The sequence below is a fragment of the Neofelis nebulosa genome, chromosome 2, assembly GCF_028018385.1.
Source record: "Neofelis nebulosa isolate mNeoNeb1 chromosome 2, mNeoNeb1.pri, whole genome shotgun sequence".
NCBI classification, from domain to species: domain Eukaryota; kingdom Metazoa; phylum Chordata; class Mammalia; order Carnivora; family Felidae; genus Neofelis; species Neofelis nebulosa.
Window position 1 is genome coordinate 200,481,180 of NC_080783.1, and position 12,098 is coordinate 200,493,277.

Consider the following 12,098-nt stretch of genomic DNA (forward strand, 5'->3'; position numbering starts at 1 on the left):
TCCTTTCTTTAAATCCACAGAATGACATACCCATTTCCAACCAGCCCTGAGGTGATTTCTGGAGGGTTTTATTAAGATATAAGATGTTTTCTGGAAATGGAGACTGATTCAAATTTACCAAACTTAATCCAAGAGAGTATTAAGTTACTTTTTTGAAGTAATTGAGCATTTTATTATTTCCACAGAGTCAAAAAGAAAACTTCTAGAAAATATGCAGTTATGGTTTACAGAGAGGGTTAACCAGGCATGATAGCAACAAGACATTGGTGTCTAGGTTTGTAGAAAGCAGAGTCATTGTCTTAGTTCAGGGTACATTATCTAGATTTAGGATACAAAACGGATGTCCATTTATATCAGGGAATGGAGGCAGAGAGGACAATGAATAAGGACAACGGCATCCTGTCACCCCCAGTAACCAGCTACCCATATTCGGGAATTCTCCAGTCTTGGTGAATTGTTAGCCAATTCCAATCGCATTTTGCAAAATATAAAAAGTGCCCTTCGTGAGACAATTTTTATCATCTTCTCCAGTTCCAGAAACTAGACAAACGTGGATAGTTTACCATGAATTCTGAATATAAAAACAAGGTGTTTTTTTTTTAAAGGTATTAAGACATCACTACCTTTAACTAGAATTGCTACTGCTTTTGGCAAAAAGCAAGCATATAATTTTAAAAATCATCATAACCACTCATTAAGTCATTGTGACTATTTATATAAATATTAACCTGAATAGGCTAAAGATTAAGTAGAGAATTTTTAACTACATGCTTAAGGTAACTTTTAAGATATTCCATTTCACAGATTTATTTAGTCAAGTGTAGGATTTCTAAGACAGGTAATGACAACAATAACACAAAAAGAACAGCTTCCCAAAGGTGTCTCTGACTTCTTCTACTTGTGATTATCTTATAAAACAATGTGTTAAAAGTTTGATGTGACTCATAAAGATAAAATAAATCGTCAACGGTTTTTCCAAAATTGAAATACAATCACTAATATGTGGTATTCTGCATTCTCTGGCTTAGGGGCCTCCTTGGTTTATTATATAATTGTGGTCAACCATTCCAGACATTTTTAAGTTGTGCAAATGTTCAAATAAAGTTTTAAAAAAATGTTTATCCTGTTCCAATTTTGACCTTACTAAATTTAGTAAACTCTCTGGTCCTTGGAGGCACAGTTTGAACATAAAGTTCCACTGGCTTATGGTCAATTTGTAAACACACACTAGCCAGAAGGAGGGAGTTCTCAAGAGTCTGATCATCTAATGGTAGTTCTAATGGCTCCTATAATTCCACTGGGTAGCCCACAGGACTTAAAAAACAAGTGTTTGATTATGCATGCCTTAAAGCTGCAATGAACTGGTGAAGAATCAAAACCAAATTTCGGCTCTAAACTTACTTTCAGATACAGAACATTAATGCACAAAAACATTTATTTCATTCATTCTCACAAATGGTCACATGGACAAAGTACTCACTCCTTCTCCTGTGGGAAGCTGCCCATTGATGTTAAGTGTTCGGAATGGGGAGTGAGTGGATAAGCGTTTATCCCATTCACTAGGCCGTGGTTCTGGTACAGATTCCATAAAGTTCTTTTTCAGCTCACTGATGCTGGCATGATGTTTTTTTATCTCTTCTTGACTTTTGTCTAAATCCTATAGTTGAAAGGACAAAGATGCAAAACAATAAATACTCAAGAGAAAAAGAACACATCAAAGGAAGCCCATCAGACTGCGGGCACTGGTAGAAAACACACCACATCCAGGGCAGATGTTATGAATCCATAAATTGCATTCAAATTTTAAATATGCAACATGGTATACTGGCTTGCCTTTTTTTTTTTTTTTTTTTTTTTAATGAGGTGCTTTTCTTGGAAGCAGTAAAGCATCATAACCCACAGCTTTTAGCAGTTATGTAACCCATGGACCTCACTCCTTAATTTTACAATTTTTCTTCCCATTATGACACAGTGTTTGATCTCCAACTCCTCATCCCAAGAAGGCAATCTCACAGCTCAATTAGTCTCAGCTTGATAGGAACTGATTGAGGCTCAGCTTAGGCAGGATGGAGATGGCAATAAATAAGGAGCAACTAGTTAAACAAAGGACATAATAAAAGACGCAACTGCCACCATTGGCTGCTTTGCTTTGGTGAGTTGCAAACATATAGCATCCCTCTATTTCTACCTGGAGATCGTTTTGCTTCCCTTTTCCTAGGTGGCTATTGCTGGTTTTCATAAACAAGAAAAGCCCTTTCTTGTTGTAAGAATTTATTACTTGAATTCCTGGCTCAAGCCTCGAGAGCGAATTGTTACTGCCTCTGAAAAATCACTTGGGTATGTAATATAATGACTTTTTTTCTTTACCAATACTATTCACACAAACTAAAAGTTTTATGCCTTCCAGCTTCTGAGAGCTTTACTTCATCTCTTAGTATAATTCAAAGTAGGGACCTTCTTCCAGTAATTTTCAACAGATTGGAAGTGATTTAACAAGAATTCATCAAATACCTTATATATCTCCTTGACAATTTAAAATATCTCAACTGTTCCAACAGAATTGAATACTGGACAACTAGGTTCAAGCTCTTAAATGGGATATTCCAGAGACAAAAGATCAAAACTAAGGTTAATAAAGCTGGAAATAATATTCAGGTTTATGTAACAGGAGGCATATAAAATTTCCAAAAGGTAGACTTGGCAAGAAAAAAAAAAAAGAGAAATACTACTTGGAAGACAAAAACTCAAATGTTTTTTGTCCAACATACTCCTCCAAAAAAAGTCAGGAGATCTATGCTTGAGATCAAAATATGTGGGAGCCTGTCACTTGATGACTGCTAAAAATTCTGTGTTTATTATATATCACAGCAGCTCTGTATCCAAGAAAAGCATAATATTAAATATATCTTTTAATATGCTCTGTGAATTTGGAGACTAGTTGTTCCTTTTTTGGGAAAAAAAACCTGGAACTCATTTAAATAAAAATTTGTTTGAATAATTTTTCTGGAGCAATGTATGTTTCACCTAAATAAAATTTTTTCAAAGGCAACGTCCAAGGGAAAATAGCATAGGAGAAAGAACTGGCGAGGCACATGACATAATTTTGATTCTGAAGATATATATTCAGAAAATTCCTTTAAGTCTATACTTTTAGTTTTTGCAACACTAAACCATCTATATTTGCTTTGAGATCAAAGAGAAAACTAACCCAAAAAGGGCAATCCTGTAGCTTCCCCATAAAAGTACCTCTTGCTTGTTGGGATGAAATGAGAGTATAGCCCACGAAAATGGGCTTTACCATGGGGAAACAACAGTGTGCACTTTTATTCTAGCTGAAAGCAAGAAAAGCATGTTTACTAGCTAAAGAAAAGCATGAACAAGCTTGGTCAAAGACTCAGTAATAGGCTGAGCAACTGAGACCCACAAGGCATGTAAGGCCCTGTGACCCAGCTCCTAACTGGAAATTACATCTGCTTGGTTGAAGAGCAACTGAACACATCTGGGAGAGTTACAAGTATGAATGGAGGAAAACAAAAATGAGTGAGAGATGCTATGGTAAAACTGTAACTCTCGAGGCTAGCCTCTTAATATGAGAGTGGGGATTTGTTGTTCTTCTTGCCTAGCTTTGGATTGGCTTGGAACCTGAGAAAATAAATGTTGCAATAAAATCAGCAGCTTCTGAAGGAGCTTTCTCCATCCTTCTTAGCTGGCTCTGTTAGAAACCTGTGGGGGCACAGAGTAAAATTAAGATCTCAAAGGGACCTGTTCCAAATAGAATTTGTCATAGACACTTGCTACAGGTTCTCTCTGGGAGATGGAGGAGGAGGCGGTAGATCTAAAAATGAACTCGACCTTATTTGGCCAGAACAAAGCATTAGTGGGGGTGGGGGAGGAGTAGGGGGAAGAGAGATGCTTTAGGGAAAAAAAAAAAAAAAAAAAAAAAAAAAAAACCCTGCTAGAGTGACAGATAACTTGGGAGAACCTCCTTGGCGGGGTGGGGGAGACGAAAAAACTTTTTACCATAACTAGAGAATAATGGTTAGCCAAATTACTTGGGCTGTTTTTAGGCTAGACACTTTTTGATGCTTATCATCTTATAATTTTAGCAGCAGCCAAACCAAACCATTAAATATAAAATGTTCTCAAAAAGTAGTTAGTAGTTTTAATTTTCAAACACACACTTATTTAGAAATCCCCTCTTGCGGCTGTCAGTGAAATGCTGGGGGAAAAAAACACACCACACACAGGGATTCTGTGAGTCTCAGAAGCCATAACACACCCCATTGAACAAATGACAAATATATGATTGGTACTGCAGGTTCCAGTCAAGAGGAAGCACTAAAGATGGACCCGTGAAGGAAAAGGCATGTTTGGGGCGCCTGGGTGGCTCAGTCGGTTAAGCGTCCGACTTCGGCTCAGGTCACGATCTCGCGGTCCATGGGTTCGAGCCCCGCGTCAGGCTCTGTGCTGACAGCTCAGAGCCTGGAGCCTGTTTCAGATTCTGTGTCTCCCTCTCTCTCTGACCCTCCCCCGTTCATGCTCGTCTCTCTCTGTCTCAAAAATAAATAAACGTTAAAAAAAATTTAAAACAAAAAAAGAAAAGAAAAGGCATGTTTGAGATTGGGAGAGGTTACCTTGCCAAGAACAAGGACATCAACTGACATATGTCATTCTTCCTAATCTCAGAAGTAGAACCGTTTAGGTCTAGTTTCAGTGATGGGCCAAAGCAAAGAGATCTAGTTGCCAAATATCCATGAGATTTAAAAATCTCATGTTACATGAGGTAAATGTATGTAAAACACTTGGTATTGTGCCCATCACGCAGTACGTGATTACTGAAGGCTGGCCATAATTTTTATTATTTATATTAAAGTACCTTATACATACATAGCTAGCACTCAAAAATACATGTTTTGAGGGGCGCCTGGGTGGCGCAGTCGGTTAAGCGTCCGACTTCAGCCAGGTCACGATCTCGCGGTCTGTGAGTTCGAGCCCCGCGTCAGGCTCTGGGCTGATGGCTCGGAGCCTGGAGCCTGTTTCCGATTCTGTGTCTCCCTCTCTCTCTGCCCCTCCCCCGTTCATGCTCTGTCTCTCTCTGTCCCAAAAATAAATAAAAAACGTTGAAAAAAAAATTAAAAAAAAAAAAAATACATGTTTTGACAAAAAATAAGACAAGGTTAAGTAACTATTAGAAGCCATTATATTAAACCAGAGATCTATCTAAAAAAGCTTCTCCAAATTTCCAGTTTAATAATATTTACCACATTTCATATATTTCATCTCTCAGGTCTCAGCTAATATGTTTTCTTTTCAGAGAGAACCTCCCCATCTATCTTATTCAGAGTAGATCTCCTTTCTTAGCACAGCATACAATTTATTTTCTTCACAGCTTCTGTAACAACTTAAAGTCATTTTATCTCTATTTGTTTACTTGTGTATTGTTTCTCTCCTCCCTACTTCCACACATTGTTAAGCTTCTTGAAGGCAGGGACCAACTTCCTTTATCATCTTCCAATATATTTATATTTCCTTCAAATTGAGGTTAAATCCCCAACGTCAGAGTTATACTCATTTCTTTTGGCTCTGTCTTGAGCAAAATTGTAAGATAATCTGGTCAACTATAAGAGTCTTTGTGATATGTAAACTAATGTAACCTCAGTTTTTTCCACACATTATCCATGTTCCTCACTTTTTCCTCAGAGTTCCTGTGATCTTCTAATTAGTTTTATATTTCCCTATCTAATGTGGAGGCCCAAACTAGGTAAGTTTACTAACATAAGTCTGGTAAAAATCTCATCACTGTTGAATGTAATGAGAAAATGACCTTGCAATTCCTATAGTACACAGTATGTTGCTATCTCTATATGGAAAAAGTATAGTTTAAGAGAAATAGATAGACCCTTAACTCAAATCCTAGCTTTACCAATTTATTAGCTTTGTGACCACAGGGAAATTAATTTCTCTAAGCCTTAGTTTTCTTATCTTTAAAATAATAATCTTATGCCCACAGACCTGTTTTTGTAATTAAACTACCATATATCATACTAACTACTTATTAAATACCAGGTCCCCTCCTTCCTTCCTATATCTTTTTCTTTTCCCTGACCTTCCTGTCATTTTCTGGTATCCCCAATATTTTAAGTCCATTTTGAATTGTGATCATTTTCCTATTTTTCCACATTCTCTCAGTTCAGAAGATGAAAAAAATTGTTAAAAATTTGATGCTTGGGACATATGGGAGTTTATACTCTTGGAAAATTCAAGGAACTTCTAACAGTGATGTAGACTTTTCTACAAGTGGGTAAAACAATGGAACCGCAAGAGGCAGAGGTAGTCCCAATCATATATTTTTTAGAGAAGTATGACAGATGGAAACTAAAAAGAGTCAGAAGGAGAGATGGTTGCATATCTTCATGTTTACCAACATGCAAAAGCATTTAAACCTAAAATTCTTTCATGCAATGGCATGCAAAACCAAACACAGCATAAAGAAAGGAAATCAGCGAAGAATGCAGAAGGCTACAGGCAACCAACTGAAATAAGCTTCAAGTTCATACAAACCTCCAACATTAAATTGCTATGTCTGATATAAATGTTTTCACCATCTAGTCTCTCTCTCTTTTTCTGTGAAAATGAAAGAGGGAAAAACAGAAAAGCATAAAAAATTAAAATGTTGTTCTTGCGGGAAAAAACTGCAAACTGGCAAACCAAAAAAATATTTAAAATTAAATGTCCACAGCGAAGCATATGCCAACATGAAATGGTCACAAAACTACAAGGACACACACAGAACACATTACCACTAGAAAACGGATGACCCTGTCCATGAATGATGGAAGAATATGATGGTGTTATTTAAATAGACAGTGCTCCTAGCTTCATTGGCTTCATACATAATAAGCTGTTTTATGTTCATTTTTGAAATTGAGCTGTTTGAGGGGTATCTTAAAATACATGACTTTAAGAAGCTTTGAAGTTCCATGGCACAGAGAAATACTTTAAAACATCATTTACCTTTTTTGGACATATTTCATACTTAGTAATACCACAGTATGTATTCCTCTAATACCTCTCATAAGAAATTCTAAGGGCACTTTATACATGATTAGTCAATATTCCATTCCGTACGAACTGATATATCCAACTCTATAGTTGGGAAGAAAAGACACAGAGCAGCAAAACACATAGCTAATAACAATACCAGGAGGTGCTGCTATGATGATTTCCATAGTAAATATGCATCAAATATTGTCAATGATTCTAAGAATATGGTGCCACTGTGAAATACTTCTTATAACGTAAAGGACGGGTTTGGTCTTTAGTAATTGTCTCATTGTGTTTAAAAAGATATTTTCCTACTGGAAAGTTTATTTTAATGAAAAATTTCAACAAATAGTATAGGGTAATAATTTGGTATACATATGTAGGTGAATATATGCAAATACATATACATACACAAATATATATCTACTATTTGTAAGTAACTTCTGATTAAGAGAAATCAATGAAAAGAATGGATCACTGTCTTTTTAATGCACTGTAGAAGTCAGCATGGGTGATGGTAATGTAGTTTTGTGAAAGTGAAAAATGGCTGACCTTCCTCATTCTTATCAGATCTTCCGTTTTTTCTGCAAGCTTCTGTTTTGCCATTATTAAAAAAAAAAAAAAGAAAAATGATAAAATATTGGCCCACTGAAGTTTGTTTGAACCTTTATTTCATAGTATTTTTTTTAAGGAAAGGGAGTTGGGGGGAAGAAAAAATTGAGGAGGGAGGAGAAAAGGAACAAGTGGCCTGTTGGCACAAACCTGTGTTTGGTCACCATTTGAGGTAGGTACTGTGACCTCGATGTGGGTTTTTTCCACCTACATTTAAGAAATAAAGTGGTAAAAACATTTTAGGTTAGTAGGTGTCTATGAATCGCATTATTTACAAATAAGCCGCATCTTTAAGCTGGTTGCAAAATAAGCTGATATGTAATCAACATGATGCAGTCTTCTGGGGGTGTTACAGGGAAGGACATTACTCTCAATAGTAATCTATTAGTTCACCATCATATTTTCAAGGCTGAAAAAGTAATATGGACAGCCAAATGATCATAAAAGAAAATTAAGATAATTATTCTGTTGATGAAGAAAACATTTTTATACTTATTTACAAAAAAGTATTTATACAAAGAATAATTTGTGCTTAAATAAGGGATGTGGCTTTTTTTTTTTTTTTTGCTTCTTTTTATGATCTAGAAGTATTTTCACATTTAAAAACAAATTTACAAACGAAGATATCAAGGTCTGACATACATGACAGAAACAAAAAGAAAATCTTTACAGTTAAAGCACACATATAATAAACCACATATGACACAAAGCAGGTAAATACAAAAAAATTTGTTAGTTGATCAATATATTTAAGGAGGCAGTTTCACCCTTGAGTTTATTAGACAACAAAACATCAAAATAAACTCAATCCAAATTGTTACTGATGCATGCAATTACTTCCAAGGCTGATTTATAAATAAGCACACGGAGGGCTCAGCTGCAACATTCAGTGCTCTGTAATCTCCTCTCCAGGGAGCCAGAGCCCATGTGTTTGCTGGATGGACAAGATTCATCCTTCGTAATAGGAAGAGAATAAGTCCTCCTGTCTACCTTTGAAATACCTTTAGTAATAGTCATTTTATATACCCCAAATGGAGTAAGTATAAATTTAAAAAACCCAGACTATTAAGAGGAAGTATTTTAGAGTGGGCAATGCCTAAAGCAGTAGATATTTCAAAATTAGAAAACTTTTTATTAAGGGTCAAATCAATCACTTTGTATCATTAACTTCTTTATAGAACCTCACCAATCTGTGAGGTTTTGTCACGCTTTTTGATCACACTTGGCAGCATTACCTTGGAGTACAATGTCATTGTGATATTTTCCCTAGGACAGAGGGTAGACCAGAGAACACCAACCTTTGTGACACTGTCAAGTCGTAAGCACATCCAGCTACAGTACTTCTAACTACCAGGATAACTGACAATTTGGGTCATTTCTACTATGAGTCCCCTCATATTTGTTGTGTGGTCATTAGCAAGTTATTAAACCTCTCTGAGTTTGTTTTTTATTGATAAAGTGGAGATAATATCTCCATAGAGTTGTAAATGTTTAGCAAATGATAATTTTAAGTTATTTTGTAAAGCTTAAATTACTTGTTTCAATGAATAATGATTTTTTTGCTTTGGGTCCTTAGCAATCCAACAGCAAGAAACTGAGAACCTCTACTTCAGTCTAAGAGTGGAGGCCAAATAACAAAGGTAGCTATACCCCTTGGGAGAATATTAAATGAGATAAAAGTGTACATAGGGAGAAGTACTATTCCACACCAATAGGTCTTGTCAAATGACTCAAGATGCCAAAAAGCTACTTCCATCTGGCACCAAATTTATGTTAGATAAAGAAATTTATAGAGTCACAAGGTTATTTTATTACTACGATTGCTTTATATAATAACTATGGCTTCAGGTAAATTTCATAATTATTTTCTATTACTACGATAAAATCAACTTAGAGCCACCCTTAATTCTGTCACCACTATTACAGTAATGGAAGTTTATTAGAGATGGTTTTCAGTCTGATCTCTACACAATTATCTCAAAACATATATGTATACAGAATTAATTGGCAAGAAAATCACCTAGTGGCACTTAAAATGGGAAGCATATACCAGGAAGTGATGTTGCCACTCTGCCAAGGTCCCAAGAGCAAAGGGAACCTATTTTTGAAGATACATGTGTCTAATTTATAGGCTAAAGAACAAGTAAGTTAGCAGAACACCAAAGGAATCTTAACCACTCAAAAGGATTCCTTTGCCAACTCCAGTAATCCAACACTTCCCAGTTGGTATAACAAATGGAGGGATAGTCAAAAGCGCCAGATGAGATATCCTAACAGTAAAAACTGAGGTAGTCTAGGGGTGCCTGGGTGGCTCCATTGGTTAAGCATCCAATTCTTGGTTTCAGCTCAGGTCATGATCTCAGTTTGTGAGTTCAAGCCCCACATGGGGTCCTCTGACAGTGTGGAGCCTGCTTTGGATTCTCTCTCTCCCTCTTTCTCTCTGTTCCTCCCCCTACTTCTGCTCTCTCTCTCTCTCTCTCAAAATAAATAAATAAACTTAAAAAAAAACCCTGAGGTAGTCTAATGTTAAAATGGCACTGTTGATACTGAACCTGATGGCCAATGTCATGCACATTTGGCTAGGTAAAAAAATGCAAATATCCACCATTCATCCAATTTTTTTCTCTCTCTGGACTCAAGTTAGTCTCAGAGGACAGTAAAAATGGCATGTCATGTTGAACAGTTTTTTTTTTTTTTTTTTAATACAGTCAAAACAGAGCCAGATTGTCCAATGCTCTACAGATAAACTAGATATTGAACTGACTCCAAAAGAACAGGGTTAATCCATCTGCCAAGGTGAGAGCACTTAACTAAGGTAAGTGCTTAAATTTCTTAGTAAATATAAAATGTAATTTTTCTTACAAAAACTGCCTCTCGGAGGGGTTGTGGAAGGGGGGATGGGCAAAATGGGTAAGGAGCATTAAGGAAATCTATCCCTGAAATCATTGTTGCACTATATGCTAACTAACTTGGATATAAATTTAAAAAACTGCCTTTACTAACTCCTGTTGTCAATAGTGATACTTGTATTTATGTCAATAAATCTGAACACCTCAACTCCATCCCTGCTTAAATGTGTTTAAAAAGCTTACCAACACATAAAAGATCAGTCCATTTACGGTTAGTACTGGGAAATCTGCTAATTGGTGATTTTTAAACAAGATCAGTGACTGTGAGTACAATCAACTCAGAACTGTAAGCAACTCAGTGGCATAACCTCTCCTACATAAGAATCTTCCCCTTTTTGTAAGCAATTTGATTTGAACAACCATATAGATATGCTTTAGGCAATACTAGGATATTCTCTGGGTATGTTGCACACATATTCCTCTTAGGGAGTCAAGTTATATTTTAATCCTATTAGAGCATACTCTTTTTTTTTTTTTTTTAATTTACATCCAATTTAGTTAGAATATAGTCCAATAATGATTTCAGGAGTAGATTCCAGTGATTCATCCCCTATGTATAACACCCAGTGTTCATCCCAACAAGTGTCCTCCCTTCCCCTTTTAGCCTCCCCCCTCCCCACCCCTCTAGCAAACCTCAATTTGTCCTAGCAGAACTTACTCTTAAAAAAGAATGTGAAGATTCTTTCTGGATGAGTAAAAATTATTTTTAAAAGCAGATGATCACAGTGCTGATGTGCTTCCTAGATGCGTTTTGTTGTTGTTTTGTTTTGTTTTGTTTTAGATATAAGTTAGGTGTAGGTAGGTCACCTGAAAACTTCTCGGCTGGCTTAGTTTTCATGACATCATTCTATGAAAATATTTTACAGGTTCATGGGAATACTTTTTTCCAGAAAGAGTAAAGGAGAAATCACTTTGTTAGAATTGTACAAGAATCGGTGCTTTGGAAACCTTCCTGGTCAAGGAGTTAATCCGTCTGAATCAGAAAGTGAATGAGCTGGATATCTGGGACTTACGACATACCTTCCACACTTCTGTGGGCTCTGGCTCAGCTTGCTCCGGTGGCTCTTCTTCCTTTTTCACTTCGAACTTCACTGTTTCCTTCTGTGCTTTAGAGACCACTGTTTTTTTGACAGATGCATCTGGAACACTGCCTTCTGTGACCTGACTCTGAGCAATGGCTGGTGCAGAAGTGGGCCGAGGACTTCTGTCTGAATCAACAGCCGCTGCTATGTGAGAAAGGAAAAAGGAAAGAATCAGTGAAGGCAAGAGTCACTGTACCAGTTCAAAGTCACCAGGTAAAATAATTGTGAATCGAGGACACAGTGTCCAGTGGGCTATCATACAGAAGGTATAAAATAAATCATCAGTGCTCTGCCGGGTAACTGATGGCAATAAAAAAGCAAAAACAGAAAAGCTAAACTGTGCTATCGTGGCCCATAAGGGGGTATCAAAATAAGAAAATTAAAAACTCTCTTTGTTAAAAAGTTAGCAAGATTGTTTAACCTTGTTAAGCAAAGGGTTAATTAAGTCTGA

General features: G+C 36.4%; 1 protein-coding gene across 20 annotated transcripts in view; it reads right to left on the reverse strand.

The window, feature by feature from the left end:
• EPB41 (erythrocyte membrane protein band 4.1) overlaps positions 1–12,098 on the reverse strand; it is a 202,643-nt gene that overhangs the window by 40,507 nt on the left and 150,038 nt on the right. For 8 of the 20 annotated variants that reach the window (XM_058718341.1, XM_058718334.1, XM_058718333.1 and 5 more), the window contains 5 exons: positions 11,586–11,791; positions 7,807–7,863; positions 7,597–7,638; positions 6,562–6,624; positions 1,481–1,657 (listed from right to left, as the gene is read on the reverse strand). In XM_058718341.1, coding sequence (XP_058574324.1) covers positions 1,481–1,657; positions 6,562–6,624; positions 7,597–7,638; positions 7,807–7,863; positions 11,586–11,791 — 545 coding nt within the window. The remainder of the gene's footprint in view (positions 1–1,480; positions 1,658–6,561; positions 6,625–7,596; positions 7,639–7,806; positions 7,864–11,585; positions 11,792–12,098) is intronic. The other 12 variants (XM_058718335.1, XM_058718352.1, XM_058718349.1 and 9 more) reach the window with 6 other exon arrangements.